The sequence below is a fragment of the Cnephaeus nilssonii genome, assembly GCF_951640355.1.
Source record: "Cnephaeus nilssonii genome assembly, chromosome: 5".
Taxonomy (NCBI): Eukaryota; Metazoa; Chordata; class Mammalia; order Chiroptera; family Vespertilionidae; genus Cnephaeus; species Cnephaeus nilssonii.
Genome location: NC_137076.1, coordinates 58,794,828 through 58,817,078, shown reverse-complemented (window position 1 = coordinate 58,817,078; position 22,251 = coordinate 58,794,828). Strand labels below are relative to the sequence as shown.

The following is a 22,251-nucleotide window of genomic DNA, read 5'->3' as shown; positions in this document are numbered from 1 at the left end:
GGGAGAGGGATAGAGAGTTAGAAACATCGATGAGAGAGAAACATTGATCAGTTGCCTCCTGCACACTCCCTACTGGAGATGTGCCCACAACCAAGGTATATGCTCTTGACCAGAATCGAACCTGGGACCCTTCAGTCCACAGGTGGACGCTCTATCCACTGAGCCAAACTGGTTAGGGCTAAATATTTTTATCTTGATCAGCATTCTGGGATAAGATATCATGATGACTTGACCACATAGCTCCTGAATGTCAGTTCATTAATACTGAAGTCTCATATGCTGTATATAACTCAGCTAACCTAAGACAGGTACCAAACAATACAACATATAATTGTCACAGCTATTACACAGCAAGCTAAGGTAGGCTTATCTAAATTAAAATGAACAATCAAAAGGCCGTCAGGGCATTTTAGCTCCTATACACAGATACGCTGACCCCAGGAGCAAGATGCACGAAGGAAGTTAGTTACTCCTAGGTATTCACAGAACCTTCAAACAGTAAACTCCCCCCTCTTTTCCTTACTGAAGGTCAACTTAAAGAGGAAGTTCTTGACTATATTTACAAGTGTGGTTATCTTCAACATTGGTTTGATTGAAAGTCATAATAAAACTGAAATTATTAATAAAGTTAGGAAACATAATACTGCTCCTGAGAAGTTTGTGCAGTGGGATTCAATATCAGAAGAATTAGATTCTAGTCAATATTTCAATATGACCTATAACAAATTATTTAAATTTACTTTCCAGCATTGTGACACAACAGGGACGCTATGAAGATCAAATGTGACCTTGTGTATATAAATTCTGTTAATTACTGAAATTGTATGTTATTTATTTGTTCTTTGTTTCCTGTGTTGTCCCAAATACAATTAGCACTTCTGTAGAGGGTGATGTATAAGGTAAGGTAATCCTTTTACTCACTTAAAGATACTTTGAAATCCAGTAACAACACTTGTACTCTGGTCTGATGTTTTTTCTAAAAACACTTAAGCCTTTTTTTTTTTTTTTCTATTTTAGCTTTGGTGTTTCTGAAAGTCTAAATGGTTAAATCATTTTCTGCATAAAAGAAAATAAATGTGTTGGGTATGGTTTTTTTGGACAATTTTTAGTTGCCCATGGTCTTAGAAGTTCCTTCAAACAAGCTCAAATAGCTGGGCATTCAGGAATTCCTTAAGGTCAGGCTAGAGAAGACACGGTCTGCTCATCTCCTGTCTAACAAGTGTCCTTAGAAAGAAAGTGAAGACAGTAAGGACGGTGGACAAGAATTCTTTATTCACTGCTTTTACTTTCTGCTATAAGCAAGGTCAAAGAACCCTACAAAAGCCTTTTGCTTGCAGGAGTTTTAATGACATCTCAGAAATCAAACTGGATGATGACTCAGAATTGGAAGAATTTGGCAGAAGAACAGGGTAATTTGCTGGTCAGCCCGTCAGGAAAGAGTGCGATCTGAAAAGTGAATCTTAAAAGAGAGGGTTCTTTACCTCTCTTATTCTTTGTCACGTGTGGCTTCAGAAGACAGGCTTGCTGTCTGAACCCAAGTCAAAATCAGGCAGTGAAATGACTAGTACAATGGAAACTGGGGACAGGCCTTCGCAGTCATCATCTTTTCCAGTTCTTTTTCTCACCTTTCAGAAAGAAATACTCAAGAAATGAATGCTGGAGTATCAGAACGCAAAGGATCAGATTAATGAAATACTAAAATAAAAACATACAATAGCTTCTTATTCATTGCTGTTTATATGTTTCAATCAGAAACATCTCTGGAGTGCTAGTGTAGGCTCTGCAGCCAGCCACAAACCACCTGACAAGAACAAAGATGAGCTATCCAGACTGATCAATTCGCTGGAAATATAGTCAACCTTATGGAATCTGATACCATGAAATCAATAATCCTTCTCTTGGAAACACAGCAGTACCACGCAGCAAAGGAAGTCCTGAGTCCAAGAATAAAATCTGCAGTAAATAGTGCAGACACCTGCATTTCTAGTTTCCAAAGCACTGTTACAGGTGTTGGCCTGCTTTCCTTCCTCCAGCAGTAGACAGAGGAGGTATTGGGGTCTCTATTTTAGAGCTGGGGAAACGGAGACCAAAAAGGGTGACTTGTTTAAAGCCACACACCTAAGTAACAGATCTGAGATGCCGAGCTTCTGGATATGTTCTTAGTTCTCAGTGTGGCATCGCGGTTGAGAAGGAACCCTTGTGGGGACAAAGAGTTGTATCCTTGATTCCAAGTTTGGAAATGTCCTTGCTACCGCTGTTTCCAGCACTATATGTACCTGATTTTCCCACAGTGGCATTCAGGAGCCCTGTTCTTAACATCCGCTGGAGGGGTTTTCAAACGCCTCATATGGTCTATTGTCACTGTTGATCTCCAGTTTTGTAGTGTCTTTTCTCAGATTCATATTCAGGTTGCAAGTTCAAAGTCAAAGAAGCTAGTACCAAAGGAAAGCAACTTATTTATTCCAGATGCGTGCTGAGGAATGCGGAGTGGGAAAGGCAAGAAAACAATCTGAAGGACATGCTTTTTACCTTTAAGCCCACACTTCACAGAGAAAAGAAAATGTCTGTGAAGATTAACACTGCCCGGAGGATATTTTTGGCTTTGGGGTGCAAGAATGAAGCTGATCCTGGAATTTAGTTTAAAGCCTTACTTAATGTACATGTATACACACGTTTGTAAGTATTACTCAGGGTGCATACTCACAGGTAAAGCTGTGTGCCAATGTACTTGTGAATACATGAGCACATGAGTTCAGCTTCTAATAAGTGGCTCCAGGCCCTTTGTTGCTCTGAGGCCAGAGCCAGGTGCCCTGCCCAGGTCACTAAGCCTCAACTTCAATTCAGGAATGCCAAGCCTATGCGGAAGCTGCACCATCTGCCTCAAGTTCACTGAACAGGGGTGGGCTGGGTTTGAGGAGGGGGGTGAGCTCTTGCTTATATTGGAGTCTTACCCAATTAAGATCGTCTTGAGAAACTGCTTTCACACATCCCAAAACACTATTATGACTCTCAGTGTCCTTTTCAAAAAACCCAAATAGCAGTTTAAAAAGCATTAGCATCCTCTTTAAAATTGTAAACACCCTTATGGCCCCATATCTGATTCAATGGAATCTCTATCGTGTCTTCCAGAAGCTGCTTTCTCTCCCACGGTTAAAAACCATTACCCACGTTTGGGTGAAAGAACAATATGTGACTTCACACACTCAGCTCCTTAGGACATGGCCCAAGGAGCAGCCACCACCTCAGCACTTAGCTCATCCTCAGTGATTACATCTTAAAAGACAGCTTGACTTACTGCCAGGAAACCGAAGTAACCTGGCTCCGGCAACATGAAGAGAAAATCTTGGCGATGTGGAAACAGATGTCCCTTAACATTTTTCAGTGTGACATCATTCTCTGCCTTGGCATACACGACTTTTCTCAGTAAGTTTAAAAATAATTTTCACGTGAATTTAAATACCAGCCTGAACCTAGCTGTGGCTATCATCCATTCACACGACTCTAAGGGAAGTCTATGTTTCTATAGAAGTTCCCATTGTTCCCGCTTGTGCAGCAGCATATATAAACTTAGGGTAATTAAAAGCTATTCCTAGCTGCAGCAGACTAACCTTTTAAATCACTGGTTTCCGCTCCTTTCTAATCAGAAGAAATGTTTTGGCAACACCTGACATTTCAGCTGTGCAAAACCGGGAGGGAATGGGAAGCCAACGCAAGGCCCATGTCCTCGGTGCCCACGCAGGTCTGCTTCAGATTACCCCCGCCGGACAGCATAGCGCTCACTAAGCCTCCACCTGCACTTGCAGCTGTGCCAAGAACGCTGCTGTGGGAACCAGACAGAGCTGGTCAGTCAGGTGCTGCCGGCTTAAGCCACTGGACAACTGGTAACCACTGGGAAATGCTGGAGAACTCTGAGAATGAGGTAAATATCCCAGAGTGGAGAGAAGTAAGGTCAAGCAGAAATACCTCTCAGTTCAGGGTCCAAGTTAGACATCACAAATCTCAGTGGTCAGTTCTCAGATCGCTTGACTGGTGTTAGCAGGTAAAGAGACAGATGCTCCTACATGGGCCGTGAAGCATGATTTCATTACCCATCTTCCTGACACAAACACCCACAAGAAGCTCCCACTTGACACTGCAGATCCTAGAGTCCCCTGAGAGTTCCCCTCATTATTTTTGGGGAGTTCCCATAGGTTTCATCAAGTATTGCAAATGATTGCCATTTTCTTCCTCTTCTGCTCTGGGTGATGTTTTCAGCGGCTGCCTTCATCCCCTACAGATGATCCCTGACAGCAGGTCCCTCACATCTCCCCAGGCACTGAAGCCCCTCCCTGCCCCACCCCCTCCAGGCTGTCACTTGTTCCTGGCAGTTCCCTTCCTTCCAGGACTACTGACAACAGTCCCCCTGTATAACATCAGTACTTTCATTAAAATACTTAGATTCCAATGCTTTGCTCAATTTTTCCACCCTTCTTCTGAACTCGGAAGAACTCTTTAAATATTATAGAAATTAATCCACAACCTCTGACTTGCATATTATTTTTCATCTACCTTTTTCTCTTTTGTTTAGGCCATGTATGCTCATCCGAAATGTGTAGATTTCACCTGGAGAGCATTATGCTAAGCGAAATAAGCCAGTCTGAGAAAGATAAATATCACATGATCTCACTCATTTGTGGAATATAATGATCAACATAAACTGATGAACAAAAATAGATCCAGAGACAGAGAAGCATCGAACAGACCTTCAAACCTCAGAGGGAAGGCAAGGAAGGGCTGGGGGGGAGGGAGAGAGTAAGAGATCAACCAAAGGACTTGTATGCATACATATTAGCATTACCAATGGACATGGACACTGGGGCAGTGGGGGCTTGTCCTGGAGGGTGGCAGTGGCTGGGGAGAGGTCCATGGGGGAAAAAGGATACACATGCAATACTTTAAACAATAAAAAAGAAAAAAAAATATTACTTAACAATATAAGGAACATCTACAATTTAATTGCATCCACAATTTTTTCTGTTTTGTTTATACTTTAGATAAAATTTTTAGATGTCTGCAATACATATCATAATAAACTTAGACAATTAAAATAAATATAAATAAAATGTGTAGATTTCTATATAATCAAATGCCAGCCTCCCCGTCCCCCGCCTCTAGATGGTACAGTCTCTTCCATTATTTTACCAGAGCTTTAATGTAATTTAGTCTATACACTTAATTAATCCACTTGAAATGTATTTTTATAAGTGAAATGAAATGAGACTGTAATATTATTTTCTTCCAGATCGATAGTCATTTAATCATCACTTTTTTATATTAACTAATCAATTCTATACCCGCTGAGTTAAAATCATCTAAATCACAGAGTTAATTATAGTGTATCCTGGTATCTGCTTCTGAATTTGATATTTGACCTCACTTCTATTTGTCCATTCCTATGATCAAACTATGTATATTTGATTACAGTTTGCTTTATATTTTGATATTTTCATGCCTGAGAGTCTTACTCATTAGTTTTCAAAATGTCCTTGCCTATTCTTAGATATTGACTTTTTAAAATAAACTTTAAGATCATTTTATCCAATCCCCAATAAAAATAACTTTGACATTTTATTTGGAATTATATTAAAATTATAAATTGAATTTGGGACAATTTCTATTTTATGATAGTCTTTTCTTCCAACACAAGTATGTTTTCCCATTTGTAAAGACATTATTTTATATTTTCCAATAAGATTTTATACTTTTCTATGTAATTTTTGCTATAAAAGAGAGAAGTTATTGATTTTTAACTATATCTTGTAACCAACCAACTTACCAAATTATCATATTTGGTCTCTTAGGCTTTCTAGATATTTTAGAGAAATAGTTTTGTTTCTTGCCTTTCAAATTTTATATAAGTAATATAACTTTCCCACTGTATTTTCTACAGCCTCCAAGAAAATGTTGAATAATAATAATGATAGTGATTAGTTTGGTCATTAGTTGAAATGATTTTGGAATATCGTTGTTCAGAACATTGATATTATCTTATTAGGACAGATTTTTATTATATTCCTATAATACTATCTATTTTATATTAGATACATGACAACTAGATTTATTAAATGCCTCTTTGGCATGTAATGACATAATGAAATGAGTTTTCTCCTTCAGTTATTAATAAAATGGATTATATTGGTACATATACTTATAGGAACCATCTTGCTTTCCTGAAATGAACTCTACATGGTCAGAGCATGTTTTGCTTTTTCCACATAGATGAACTCTGAATACTATATGTAATTTTTGTACCTATGTTTTAATTGAAATTTGGGTATATTTTTTTCTTTTAAACACTCATCAGAATTTAGCATTAAACTTATCTAGCCTTCAGAAAATGAATTGGGGAAGCTTTCTATTTCTCCCCCTACTATTGTCAGGGCATATTGTTCATGTACCAATGATTCATATAGATTTCTAGCACAATGCCCACAAAAGTTCCTTGACAGAGTAACTGCTCCCCACCTAGGCTATATTTCTGGGTCAAACCTAACTTCCTAAATGTCTGTTCCTTTATTATGAGGGATCAGAGACCTTCTAAAATTTCTGGACAGATACCCATCAAATTAGATTTATGTTGATATGACTAAATTTCAATCTGTGCACTCAACAGGCTCAAACTAGAATCGCCCTGCAACTCCCCCAACCACTCTTCACGATGCTTCAAAACAAAAGTGCTCACTGCTCAAAAACTTAAAGAGAGCAAAAGATTAAAAGTCATTCTGTGTGTTTGCTGGAGATAGGACTGAGAGGAATAAGAAGAGCCCAGCATTCCATTAGGAAACACAGTCTGATTAGGCGTCTCTATGTTTGTGATTAACATTAATAAAGTTGCCAGCCTGAAAAGAGAATGGGAAATGGCCTTCCCTAATTGTTTCTACTTTAATTGGAGAAAAGCGAATTAATTGTAGATATTACTGTTTGTCTTTTTTAAACTAGGTTAAACAATGTTTCTATGGCTCACACATCTGTAGACAGTGAAGGGTGAATATACTAACCTACACTTCTGCTGATCTCCAGGAATGAAAGACGTGGCCACTTCACAGTCAAGCAGCTGTTCTGCTATTGCCAAAAAAAAAAATTTTTTTTGTAGGAAACTTGTTTTGTTTCACGAGTAAATTCATTTTGTTATTTCACTGTGAAAGAGCCAGTCTTTCTTCATGCAAACAGCATCATTTTCTTGGGGGAAGTGAGGAGGTATCCATGACTACCCTTCCCTCTACTGTGGGAGCCCAAACAAAAAGAAGAAACTGACAAAAGCCCTGAATAGATGATACAGAACAAGAACTGTGTGAGTGCCCATGACAGTAGCACAGAGACAACAGGAGGAACACGCCAGGAAAGAAAAAAAGGATGTCAAGAGCAGCATAGAGTGTAATGCACTTGATATGCAAACTACAGACAAGGGGAACTAAAAGAGATAGAAATGCAAATTTATAGAGAGGAGCATAAATGCTAGAGGGATGAACTTAAATATGTAGCAGCATTTTTGCCCATTGTAATACTGAGAAGAAGTCAGATACACTACCAACACTTTTGTTAAGCCCTTCAGAAAACTGAGGGTATCAATAAACCAAAATGAAATAAAGTCCAGGGAGTGACAGACTCGTCCTAGAGGAAGAAGTGCCTATGGCTGGTATCCCTGGCTGAGCTGCAGGAAGAAGAGGGTTCTCCATAGAAACCAGCTGGACTTGGAATGACCTTTACATGAGTACATGTGACCTAGCATAAGAGGTCTGAATCCTGAGGAGCCTCAGCCACAGCATGAGTCTCACCCATCCACCTACTCTTTCTCACCAGACTTCACACCATGAAGGAGGGTATTTCGATGTGCAGGAGAGCTGAGAGAGTCAGCACTCAGCTGCACAGGGCTTTCTCCAGTGCTAGGGCAGGAGAGCAGAGCTTGGTTTGCCCATGCCCTAAGCTGGAGCTCGGAAGAGAGAAGGGGCAAACTGTGAGTTGAAACATTGCCCCAGGAATCTGAGTTTGGTTTAACATGTAAAAATGAATTAATATAATTCACTACATTAATAGAATAAATAATAGAAACATTTAAGCATCTCAATACATACCCAAAATTATCTGACTAAATTAAACATCATTCATGATTTAAAAAAAAAAAACTCACAGAAAATCAGGAATTGAAGAAAATTTCTCAAGCTGATAAAAGGCATCCATGAAAAATCTAGAGTTAAGGTTACAATTTAAGATGAAATATCAAACACTTTCTTTCTAAGTTTGGGAACAAAACCAGGATTTCCACTTTTCCACTTCTATGAATATTGCCCTGAAAGTTCTATTGCACTGAGCCAGCGCAATAAGGAAAGATAAAATGCACAATGACTGGAAAGGGAAACATAAATCTTTCATTATTCACAGATAACATGATTATATGTTTACAAAATTCTATGTAATCCAACAAAATCCTTTAGGATATAATGTGTGAATTTAGCAAGGCAGCAGGATACAAGGTAAATATTAAAAATTATATTTCTACCTATTAGTAAACAAGTGTTGAAGACCATGTTTTAAAAATTATCTTGTATGATAGCATAAAAAATAAAATACAGATGGAAATAAGTCTAAAAAGATATGACCACACACAAGTGATCTAAACACAAATACATTGCTGATAAAATTTAAAGATCTAAATAAATGAAATGTTATATACCTACCAAATTTATAGATCAACAGATTACATATTGTTAATATGTCCATTCTCTCCAAATTGATCTATAGATTCAACATAATTCTAATAAAAAATTCCAACAAGCTATTTGAAGAAAATGACAATTTATTTAAAAATTTATAAGCAAAGACAAAGTGTCTAGAATAGGCAAAACAAACAAAAGTACCAAAAACCTTGATGAAAAGAACAAAGCTGGCAAAGATAGAGGACTTATGTTCTGATTTTGGGACTTACTATAAAGCAAAAATAATCATGTTATTGTCACAAACAGATTAATGGGACAGAACAGAACATCCAGAAATAGACCTGCATGTATCAGTAGACAATTCATTTTCCTATCAAGGCAGCAATTAAATTCAGTGGAGGCAAAAATATTTTTATTTTATTTTTTTGTTATATTTTTATTTATTTCAGAGAAGAAGGGAGAGATAGAAACATCAATGATGACAGAGAATAATTGATTGCTGCCTCCTGCATGTCCCCTACTAGGGATCACGCCCGCAACCCGGGCATTGAACCTGGGACCTTTCAGTCCGCAGGCCAACACTCTATCCACTGAGCCAAACTGGCCAGGGCAGAGGCAAAAGTATTTTTAACAAGTAGTGTTATAATAACTAGTTATCTACATAGGGAAAAATAACTTTGATCCCTATTTCATTCCTATCACAAAAACTACTTTGAGATGGATCTTATATCTAATTATAAATGTTAGAACTACAAAATATTTTGAAGGAAGACATTGGAGAATATTCTAGTGGCCAAAGGTAGAAAGGTTTCTTAGGGCACAAAAAGCACTAAGTATTAATGAAAAAAATCTATAAACTGGATTAATTATAATTTAAAAATTCTGATCAATAAAATATATCATTAAGAAATTTATAAGGCATGGCTAAAAATAAAAACAAAAGCACTTATGTTGACATATATAAATTCTTAGAAATCAACAATAAAAAGAAAACTTTAAAAAAAAATAAAAGACTTGAACAGACACTTCATTTAAAAAAGATAGATGAATAGCCAAAAGCACAAAAAAGGGTGCTCAACATAATCAGTCCTGATGAAAATGCAAACTGAGACCGTGATGAGACACCACTTTACACCAACTAGAATACTAAATAAAAAAGACTAACAATATCATTGTCTGGTGGAGTAACTGGAGAATAAAGTCATACAATAACTATGAAGAACAGTTTGACAGTTTCTAGAAAAGTTAAACATGCATTTGCCCTATAACCTATCAATTATAACTCTTCAATGTTTACCTCCAAAATAAAACAAAATACCCACACAAATGCTTGTACTCAAATGTTCATCAACACTTTATTCATTATTGTCAAAAACTGGAAATAATGAAATGTCTATAAAAAAGAGAATGAATATTACTGTGGTATATCACTACAACCAAATACAGTATGAAAATTTTTTTAAAAAATTTAAAAAGCACACTACTGAGTCACTCAGCAACATGAATGTATCTCAAACATAATGTGTCATGTTGAGCAAAAGACACCAGATGCAAGAAAGCACATAATATGATTCCATTCACATACATTTCAACAAGCAAAACAAATCTATGTTGGTATTTATGAGAAAGTGGTTGCTACTGGGTGTGTGGAGTGGCAATTGACTGGGAAGAGTTACAAGGGAACTTTCTGGAATGATGGCAATGTTCTAGACCTTGCCTAAGAGCTGTCTGTTTTAGCGTATGTAAATTATACCTCAATAAAATACAAATATGCTCTCAGTAAATATATACTACCTGTCAACTACTTGTCACTTTGTTCTCAAAGTGAAGTTATTTAGGAAGGGCAGCAACATTTAAGAACCCTGAACCACTTCTAAATGAAATCATAACTCCCCTTGCAGACAGGGTCACCACGCAGACAGGAGCACTCCAACAGGCAAAGGCTGAGTGAATGAATAGGTTGAGGGGACCACGAAGTACTCATAAAAGAAAAGGAAGAAACAAGGTCAGGGGGCACAAAAACAAAAGTTTAAGACCTTACCTGAGCCATTTCATAACAGGTGACAATAGCTATTTTTTCATGAACAGTAGTTGTCCACTTCATTATAAAATTTATTCAGATATCAGCAATTAGTTACATACTTAATAACAGTGCTTCAGAATTTTGGACATGAGTGTTTTTCCTATAGTTGAACACTGATTTTTCCCCCCACTTAATCAGTTTTTAAGCTATAAATCAAGAATGCTTCAAAAATGCCAGTTGAAATGAAAATCCCATACTGTTGGAATGAAAATAGGGAAAATCCTATAAACAATAGATGTATCACAGCACAGGCTGGAAAAAACAAAGGTCTTTGACTTGCCTACTTAAGTTTTCAGAATCCCAATTTCTTCACTTTAAAGGGCAACATGATACTTCCCTCAAAGAATTTTTATGGAGACTATAAAAGAAAGTACACATAACACATTAAACAGAGTGTCTTGTATGTACCTATTAATCAGTAATCTCAACTTCATTTTCCTCACCCAATGCATCATATCTTCTAGATAGAGAAGAAGGCCAGCTCACAGAATCTGCATCTCAGCAGTCTTAAAGTTGTAAGAAGTCAGTGTAGAAAATCAAGCCAAGTCAAAGGGTACTAAATGTAAGTGATTTTATTTTCCATAAAAGTGAACTGGACGCTTCTGTGTAGAGAGTTGTACTAGAATTGCTTTGGGCATAGAACACACAATGCAATAAATTTGCATCCAATATTGATGAATGCACATTTTCTGAATGACCAGATTTTTTTTTTTTTGCGGGGGGTGAGGGTGCTAGAAAATGGTAGTAAACAATGTCTTAGAACATATATCCTCCCCTGAGAAATGTTCCATGTCTACTGGAGATGGAAATCTGTCCTATAAGCAGAATACCTAACAAGCTGGAGATAGATTCACCCCCACAGCCAAAGCAATGGAGCAATGTGCACTCCTGCAGAATACATGAGAAATTCCAATCTCTACCATGGGCAAAACAATTCTGCAACCTAATCATGCTTTGCAGAGCGATGGCTGTGCTAACCTGGGTGTTGTAAGAGCCCTGTTCACTACCTTCCAAAATATCACTGCATGGCAAGAAGGGAACAAGAGACAAACTTTGATGGTGATGTTCTTTTCCTCTAAGAACTTCTTCCTCTGAGATTTTTTCTGTAATTTACGAAAAACCCACTTGAGTCCCTAGGGCTGAGCACTGTAAATGATGTGCTGAAAACACTCCTGCCTGTGCTTTTTCAGTTTCCAGGAGCTTTAAAATAGAGCATACAACCAGCATATATCCAAAAGGCAGTGACTTCACCATGAGAACTGGGGCTTTCATGTTCTATCACTGGGCTCTAATGTCAAGCTTTAAAGTCCCCACCAAACAGCTGGATGTTTGATTAGCCCATTTTTAGAAAACAGATAATTTTCTCTTGGTGAGGAAAATAATAAGCCACTCTAATTCTCATAATGACCTTACCACCCCCATACTGCACCTCCCCATACTGCAATGAATGGGAAGGCTGAAAGATGGAGTAGAAGGAAACAATAGCCATTCTGATTCAACAGTTAGACCCTTCTCATTTGTTACAATGATTAATTGCATTTCTACTAACCTTAGTAAAATAATCAATCTCAGGTCCAGTTGTGTAGAGGAGTACAAGAACAACAACTGGCTGTATTGAAGGCACAAATGACAACTTATCATTTCTCTTTAAGAAGATATATTAATACTTCTGTAAAAGAATATGATATGGCAAAGTAACAAATTTATTTGACTGCTTAACCATAAGCTCAGTAGGAAAAGATAAGCAACTTAATCGCCGGACTCAACTAACTAGAACTCAGCCAATAAACAGACTTCATTGTCCTCGGTTAGCCTAATATGATCAATGGTTGCTAGGAGCAAATATTAAAGCTACTTTTAAATACATGCACACAATTCATTAATTTACCCAAACACATAACTATGCATAATCTCACTTCTTAAGCCTTAAAAGTATTATGATCTTAAAATACTTAGGTTATTAGGTGTTCATAATCATAAACTGTACTTTAAACACACTTCCTGCCACCTCCTTCCCCACCCCATTCCCACCTCAAAGAAAAACTCGAGAAATGAAAGAAAAAGGCCAGGATGAAAAGTCTATGTCCACGGGGACGATTAGCAAATTAATGAACTGTGTTCCTATTTACACTTCCATCATCAGAGCTAATTGTTAGTTATTTTAAGGAAGAGGCTATGCCTTAATTAACAGCACTTGGTAAGTGAAAGCTGGTTGCATTTCTCAAGTATGTTCAAGTTCACAAGTCTTGTTTCACAGCAGGGATTCCAGTTCATCCACTACTCTTATGTGGTATTACTTCTGATCAAGGAAGAAAGTCTCTAAAAGACCCGAAAGAATTAGTTTCCAGAAATGGAATGCAATACAAAGCATAATTAATGAGTAAGCTAATTATTTATCCCTAAAGCAGTAACATACTGCACACTGTAAATAAGGGAGGTTGAAGGAAATAGAAACACCTTTGGTGTTTAATATTTCTAACGCTGATATTTCTGAAAACTTATCAAGCCCAACAGTTTAGGGGCAACATTTTAATTCCTGTAGCAGAGCGTTTCTATACCTCTGTCCCTTCCATACCCTCAATCCTGTCTATGCCTGGGGTCTGTAGGGAAGGTTGAATCTGATCATGTGCTTGGAAGAACATAAAACCCATGGTTACTGCTTTGCTTTCCCTCTCATCCTGATCATTTCTCTGCTTATTACTCCTCTGCACAGTTATATCACCTCTTCCCACAACCCATTGGAACCATCTCTCTCTCCATCCCAACTTTATGATTCTTCCCCAGTCCCTTCATATTTCTGTTCTCTGGCAGAAGGCAAAAAATAAAAAAAGGGACAGCCATCGATCTGCACATGGCCTTGTGCATAGTCTATCAAACTGGTCTAGATCAGTCCATTCCTTTTCCACAGGTGGCCTCAAAAATCAAGAAAAGTAGAAAGAAAGAAAATAAAATGCCAAAGAAAACATTTTTAGTTGCCAGTTTTAACCCCAATTTTGTGTTGCAAAATATTTTTGTCTTTCCCCTCTTCTTTAAGGAAGTCAGAAATAATATAATGCCACTTAAGAAAAAATACTATTAAAAACAGATTTTAGTTACTATCCCCTTATTTGAGTTTTACTATTTATGAGGGATTGTGAGGCAGCAGCCAGAACAATAACAACAATAAAAGAAGCAATTTAAACTTATTAATCTGTAACAGTTTTCTAAATAATTTACCTAGGTGAACTTATTTAACCCTTACAACAACCCCACGAGGTAAATATTATAAGTGAAGAAACAGAGGCACTGAGAATGAACTCTCCCAGTGGCACAAAGCTGGTAAACATGACAGGAGCCAGACCGTCAGCCTTCATAATAGATGTACCAGACCACCACAACTATTTCTATTTGACATACATGCTGTGTATTTAATTGAACATTTTTGCTGCAACTTTGAAGAAATGAACTTTTCTGGGACTAAGATGAGTAGAAATTGCTTCAGTGTAGAATTTTTTCTCCATTAAATACCGCCACCATCCATCTATGCTATATATTTTATGGTAAAGAATGGAAAGAAAAGAGAGTCAGGAGCAAGACAGAAATGCCTAAGTGAAGGCAGAGTTTAAAGTTAAGTTCCCCTGGACCAGGTGCTGTGTGGTTTCCCAGGTCCAGCAGCATCCCTGGACTTCATCCAGAATCCCCTGGAACCCACTGGCCCACCTGCTTTCAAAGTGTCTCCTGGTTTGTGCTTCACTGTTGACCATCAAGAGCCCTGCCTTGAAAACAGACTAAAATGCATGCTAAAGGGAGAGACTTAAAGGAAAAGGCTCATTTTTTAAATTTCCCCCTTATCAATCAAGCCTCCCCAATAGCATTCTCTCCAGTCCAGAAATTTTAAGAAAAGCCTCTAGAAAAAAGTCAGACCAGGTCGGAAGACTTGACGAATCTAGGACAAAATAATCATTGGGACTTTATATGACTTTCATGGAAAGAGGACAATTAAAGCTTCTGTCTAGTACTTGCATTGCCTTCTGTTTGCTTTGGTGCCAGGAGTAACTTCAGGAAATACAGAGAGAATGTCTCTCTATACATTATGTAAAAGAATAAATTGCAAAAGTAGAACACTTTGTCAATCTGTTTTAGAGTAATTACAATACCAAGACAGTTTTAAGCCATTATTTCATTTCTTCCACTCGCATTCTACCCACAGTATTACACCTTCAGCAACTTCTTAAAACAACAACAACAAAATTATAAACCCAGAGATCAAGCCAGCCTTCCTGAAAAAGAGAAAAATCTGTTCTGGAAGCTTTTGCTCTTACCCAATTGACAATTTGGTGTTAAGCCAAATGAATTTTGAAAAAAAAAAATCCTAGCAAACTATAAACATCAGACAAGCATCAACCCAATACAAACACCATCTTTGAAAAATGCCAATTACATTAAAAAAGAAAAACTACACACACACACACACACACACACACACACACACACACAAACAAACAACTAATAGTTTGGAAAAGCACAACTCCCTTTCCCAAAGAAAGAAAGCAGTACAAGTACTTACGGTATCATGAGACTTATCCTTGACATCATAGACTGTGAGTTTTATTTTGGTCTCCTCATAGATGGGATACTCAGATGGGAAAGTGACACCCGTCAAAAACAGTGGGTCTCTTGTTCCCTGTAACAGCACAGGCAGGCAACTTTAATTCAACAAGGCAGCAACTGCAGTGGGCAGCACGCAGTGACACATGAGAATGCAGAAAGTGTGTCTGGGTGCTTGTTTTTCTAGGAAATAGTTCTATGAAGAAAGATCTGAATTACCAAATAATGCTCAGCGGCAACAATATGGCCCGAGGCCCCAAAGAACTAATATAGCTGTTGATAGTAAATGGCCCTGTCTCCTTGTCAGAGCTGCTAATAGTTTGAAAACCAATGTTATTTTCTTTATATGCAGAACCCTTCTTTGGGGTCAGCTGTTCAGTCCATTTAGAATACAGTCAATGTATATAACCTGTAATTTATGCATATAAGCTAAGATATTGACTGATCAAATTAAGATGAAGCAATTTTCTCATGAAGAACCATTTGGGAAGTGTATGCTGTCCATTTATTTCCTTTTTTAAATGATGTGATAGAGAGCCATGCTCTGATAATGCCCATTTGATTTTATATGTTCTGCTGGGTGTGTTTTCCTCAGACTAGAAAACTAATGACAGAAACTAAATGTGATGGATTTGAGCTATGAAATTTCTAGCTCAGGATACAGTGCTCAGGATATCTCAGTGTCTCAGAACTTACATTTAGAGAGCTGATATCCAACATTAAATTTTATATCTACATTTAAATATCTATACAAGGTGGCGCAAACATAGGTTCATAGTTGTCAATATGGAAAGTAATTAATAAATAATAATACAAGAATAAACTATGTTTGTGTAATCACAACTGTAAACCTACTTTTCGCCTCACCCTGTATTGCTGAATATTATTGAGATGTTTGCTAGAGTTTTGCTAACCAATTGTCTATACAAGTTTCTGAAAGCCCAAGTAATTCATTTATTCATTCATTCTTTCTTCTTTTTATTCAGTAAATACTACTTTTGTTCCTCACTGTGTCAGACACTTTAGAACAGGAAGTGAATAAAACAGCCCCAAACAACTATAGAATCAAATATAAGAATTTGAAGTATGTCAAATTTTACATTTTGGCAATATTTTAAAAATAATGAAGTTGAAGTAATACTCAAAATTTTTTTCACATAAATGAACCATTTTATAATTTCAGTCAAGTTTTCTTTAAATGAATAGGTTATATTTTGTTTGTTCAATTACAGTATTCACCACAAATTATACCAGCATATTGGAAACCAAAGTTTCCACAGGGCAGACTCAGGGTTGTGTGCAGGCCCTGGGTCATTGCCATTAGAGAAAGGAGAGGAGTTCAGTCTGAATCATTTATTCCACCAACTGCATCAAGACTTGCAGGTCAGCACTGAACCAGCCGGGCCTGAGGTCACTTCTCACAGAGAAACTCATTCTAAACAGTCAGGGCTCACTAGTCCAAGAAAGGCAGGCAAAGCTGAAGGAGTTCAAAACGCACTTTCTTTAGTCCCAGATGGTCTAATAAGTTCTCTCTCATCCACCAATGTTGTAAAATATGTGTGATAAGAACAAAATAATCAAAAGGGAAACACTTCCTCGTTTGAGTCTGATCCAACACAATAACAAGTTTCCTATCGACACATGTTGAATGTTATATTAGTAACAATAAATGTAAATAGGAAGTCTCTCATCTGATGAGTAATATTTACACCTTTTGCCTAGAAACATTTTAAAAATCATTATGGACCCTTCTTTGAAAAATATTGTCCTTTCAAAAGACAGTCACAAACAGCTGAGAATATAGTTTCCACAGACAGACTGAGGAATACAGGAAAAATAAAAAGGGAAAAAAATTTAACAGGTTTAAAATTTCTCTGAGTACTTTCATTTCATTTAAATTTACATATATAACACTATATATATGACATTCTTTTGGAAGATTCAAAGTGGGAGCTTTTCTATTTACTAAATAAAAATAAGATCTTTTATGAAAAATGCAAATTCTTCCCTCATTTGTTTATTCTGGGAAGTTATCGTGCATGCTGAATGACCTCAAGAATGCTTTCCTAAATGACAGGGGATAGTAACACAGCATAGCTATAGCCCATGAGCTAACTGATTTCAGCTGCTTGCTCAAATCCAGAGAGAGAGAGAGAGAGGGAGGGAGAGAGGAATGCAGGCGAGGAATGCAGGCGCACAGCATGCTCACCTCCACAATTTCCGTGCTGGAGTATCTTGTCAGCCCCTGCTCCGAGGGGTGGATTACAGAGATCTGCACCAGGGTATTGAGCTTCCGATCACGGACAGGAGCCACCAGATCCTTGCAAGCTGGCAGAGGCAGGGCAAAGAGAAAGAAAAGAAACTGACACCATGTCTTAGAGAAAACTTCTGTCCCGAGTTGGAAGTAAAAACTTAGCAGCGGCACTGAATGAACTCTCCCTCCGGGGACTTGGCTGATTTTACAGAGGAAGTCCCTTGGAAGTACCTTACAGAAATAGGAAGTCACGTGCTGCGGAGCTCAACTGAGAGTTCATTTCCACTGACCACATCTGCAGCTCTTGCAAGTCTCTGCCCTGGGATCCCAGCTCCACTGTGTGACTGCACACGCAGCTCAGGGACTTGAGTGACTTTAGTCATTAACACCCGGGCTTTAATTCACACTCTTAGACCAAGTAAACGGAGTCAGGTGCTATCCAGGAAACTGGCTGTCTGGTATTGACACTGGCTGGATTAGTTCAAAGGTTGGAAGGCACACTTGCTCCTTATCTAACTATTGCCTAGAGCTAGCTAACCTCCTACAGTCCTGCACAGGGACAGAGACTGGGCGGAGAGGCTAGCCTGACAGTAGCACAAGCCACAAGAGAAAGGCAGAGGAGGGGTTAAAAAAAAGAAAAGAAAAAGAAAAAACACCGCCCTCTGTCTGGGATTCCAGCCAAGTCTGGGAGGGAGAAATGTGGAGTAAAGATGGGTTAAATTTCTGCCCAGGGGCCACAAATGTAAGAACTTTCCTTTGAGACACCAGGTTCATATTACAGACTCTCATCGCTATACCATATTTACTGGAATATTTTCTCCTCCCACATATCATTCCTATAATTTGATCAAGAAAAATAAAAGGATTCCTTTGCAGCAAGCCCAGCATCTTCTCTCACTGTGTTTCCTCCCTTGGCTTTGAAGCAGTAATTTTACTACACACTGTTGCATCTTGAAGTATGATACAGTTTCCTCACCAGAAGGGGCTCAAGGTAGGCTCAGGTGATGGCGAGATGCAGGCTGGAGCAGTGATGGGGAAATGGAAAAGCAGCCCTGGTCCTGGGTTCATTGGGGGGGGCGGGGGGGAGGAGGGCGCTGGGCTCTGTAGCATGCCCACCCCATGCCTCAGACCAGCACAGGAAGAGAAGGAGGGATGGGTGTATTTAAACTACTGGAACAAAGGAACTAAGGCTTAACTCTGAAACTTGAAAGCAAAGGTCATTATCACCTTTCAATGGCTTACAGATCACCTCATTTTGTAACTGCAGAATGGGAGTAGCAGGAGCTTTGGAAGAAAACAGGCCAGGTTTTCCTCTAGGTACCCTAGCTTAGCCAAGCTGGGCAGGTTTCACTTAACTCCTTCCTGCCAGACTTGGAGATCTTTTCACTCCTGTACGGTATTTTGTCATCATTTTCCTTATTTAAACCATGCTCTTGGTTAGGGAAGCATGCGTGGAAAGAACAATTGCTGCAGTTCATTTAACCCTCACTATTTTTGAGGCATTTTGGTACTGATCTCTTTATTCCTCAAAATGGTGCTTTGAATTACTTCAGTTTTGCATGTGAAGAAAGAGTAGCGTGGAAAAATTACATGCTCACGTTTACATTACCAGGCTCTCATCACTTGCTTACATCATGGACTGTTAGCTTCCTTTCCTTTCCTGACATCCTGCATTCCTCTCCCACACAACAGCACTGCTCTTTGGAAGGCCCTTTACCAGGATTCTTTATTGCTCAACCCAAGAGATCTACAGTTTTATAAAGTACTGATGTGAGGTTTTTCAACAATGTCAACATATCGCCGGAAGGGGGGAAAAAAGTTAGATTTAGACTTTACTGTTCTTTGGTGGTTATTTTGATCATTTCCTCCACTTGCCTTATGAGTGTGTTTAATTTATCACTCTCTTTCTTTTCTGCTCACAACATATAGCTCTCTCTCCCTCCCTCTTCATGTACTGATACCAACATATATCTGTCCTTGGATTTTAAAGCTGGGGTCAATTTGTTTCAAACACATGCATCTCACACTCTTTCTGCTCCTAGCCTTGTCGCTACCTTATGACACTTTTGCTCAAAGTAAGTTACTACTTTGGTGATTTCTTATCAGGCGTGAGTGTGGGCTGTGGTTATTTCCCAGAAGTGAGCAGCTGTTCGCCATTTTATCAGAGAAGCTCTCAGACTCACTCCTAATAAAAACAGAGGAAAGCTCCACTCAACCGCAATGTTCTGTCCAAACAAATTTTCAGATCCCCCAGTACTGATGAAGTACAAGCAATAATGGCACTTTGTGTTTCTTTATATTCTACTAGAGGCCCGGTGCACGAAATTCGTGTACTCAGTGGTGGGGGGGGGGTGGTCCTTCAGCCTGGCCTGTACCCTCTCGCAGTCCAGGAGCCCCGTGATTGATCGCCCCGCAGAGGGAGGCCCCGCCCACTGTTGCTGGCCGGGTAGCCTGGGCCTCCCTCTTTGGGGCGATCATGGAGCCCCCCAACCAGTGGCCTGGGCCTCCCTCTGCAGGGTGATCATGGGGTGATGGCGGGGACCCCCGACCAATCACATCGCACCCGCCTTGGCAGTGGCAGTCAGTACTGGGTCACCGTGGTGCCCACGACCCAGGAGGGACCGAGAGGTCAGCAGTTCAGCCCGCTTGCCAGTCCCCGCCCACACGAGCCTGCTGCGTGCACAGCCTGGCATTTGGTCATCCTTTCAGTCGTTTGGACATTACAGACCCTGGCTCTTTATATATTAGGATAACTAAAAACAAGTATAGAAAACAACTCAAGTCATAATCTTGGGATACACATATCTCTTTTCTTCTCAACAGCCCAAAGAATTTACTGTTCCCTAATGCATGTGCAGCAAGATGTCATGCAAGGACCCTCAGATGGGTCAGAATTCCTGAGCTGTATCCCAGATTTCCTGTTTCCTAGTTATGTGCCACTAAGTCCCAAACCCTTAGACACTCAATTTCCTCAAAAGTCTATTTCTCAGGGTGGAGGTGAGGAAGAAATTATACCCTTCTTATGAATGGATTTCCTTTTCCATGCAAAATAAAGTCCACTAATATTATTATACTAATACATATTAGTATTAATAGCAACATTTACCAATATTTATTGTTGTGTTATACTGCAAAATAGTTTTTTATTGACTCATTCATATTCAGACAGCCCCATAAAAGCTATCACTAGGCCCAATATTTCTTTGCAAATATCAAACCCATTACATGAGTCATTACATTTCATAAAGTGAAACCCACACCCGCCATGGATCTACTAGTATACATATACTGAAACTATATGTATTGAGAGGTGAGGGATGATAAGTGTTGAGCAACTGCATTGCTTCATAAAGAGATAACTCACTGGGGCACAGTAAAATCTAACCACAGGAATTACGCAGTAGCCAATAAGAAGCCTGAAAAATCTGTTTCAGAAATAAAACAATGTTCTATTGGTCTGCCAGCCATACTTACCACTGCCCATAACCCAACCAAAATTCTACTCTCAGAGTGACCTGCAAAAATGGCCTACTTCTGCTGTTTTGTTTTGTTTATTTAAGAATTCTTGAATCAAATGGGTAGTGAGGAATCAATGCAATCGATTTTTCATCAGTATATTTTTACTTTTCTTTAGGCCTTTTTACTGGCTTTGTTTTGGACTGAGCTATTTAAAAGTATTCTCAGAGCCCAGACGAGTGAAAATACACAAGATGCTGACAGGTTGGGATTTGAATGTGCTTGTGTCCACTGAATTGACTTTTTTTTTTTTTTTACTGAAAAGGGAAAAAATAACAAAATAAAAGTAATTAGTAATTTTTTAAAAGTATAATTTGAAACATTTCTTTAGGAAAAATAAATATGCTACAAGAGACTATTTTTCCTGTTAACTGCTATAATTACTAGCAATGGGAGGGTTCACTTTCTATTGTTAGTGATTGTGAGATGCCTATAGGTGTCTCTAGCTCAGACCTGTGCAGGAGCCAGGAGGCTCCCACTCTCCTAGAAGGGAATCCTCAGTAGATGTGCAATGATAAAAACAAATGGAGCTTCACTATCTCAGGGAAGGGCCAGGCACTGAGCCAACTGGACAGCGGAAAGCATAGGCTGCGAGAGAAGAGGGGACCACTGTCTACTCAAAGTCACTGCCTGAAGGAAGGAAAGCCCACTGTGGCTTGGTTTGAGGGTTTGTCCAAAGCTTGAAATCCTAGTCACGATAAGAGCTAAAACTGTCAGAGCCACACAAAATACATCTGTGACTAAATTTGGTCAAAAAACCAGGAGTGCCAACCTCTGCTCTGGATGCTTAAAGCTACTCCCTGAATTCTTAGGAAGAGAGCACGGATCACCTTGTGCCCAATAGTTCAAATATTTGAGAGTCCAGCAGTTAAAGGGCAGGGTCTTCCAGGTTCATATAGAGTTACTATTCTGTCAACATAAAAATACTGTTTTTATAAATGAGCAGCTTGTTTCATTCAGCCATCATTTCTAAATCATGCCAAGAGCTCAGTCCCAGCAACAATCAATTTGAAGTGGAGTACATGTGTTCTTTCAGGTGCCTTTGAATACAGCAGCACTGGCCAAATCCTAGGAGTCCTAAGACCTGCCTGGATGTGGAATGCACAAGTAAGAGGTAC

At 38.7% G+C, this 22,251-nt stretch overlaps 1 protein-coding gene across 3 annotated transcripts in view; it reads right to left on the bottom strand.

The window, feature by feature from the left end:
* INPP4B (inositol polyphosphate-4-phosphatase type II B) overlaps positions 1-22,251 on the bottom strand; it is a 564,192-nt gene that overhangs the window by 249,984 nt on the left and 291,957 nt on the right. For all 3 annotated transcript variants that reach the window (XM_079772160.1, XM_079772161.1, XM_079772164.1), the window contains exons 6-7: positions 17,573-17,691; positions 15,323-15,439 (exon numbers count right to left, since the gene is read on the bottom strand). In XM_079772160.1, coding sequence (XP_079628286.1) covers positions 15,323-15,439; positions 17,573-17,691 — 236 coding nt within the window. The remainder of the gene's footprint in view (positions 1-15,322; positions 15,440-17,572; positions 17,692-22,251) is intronic.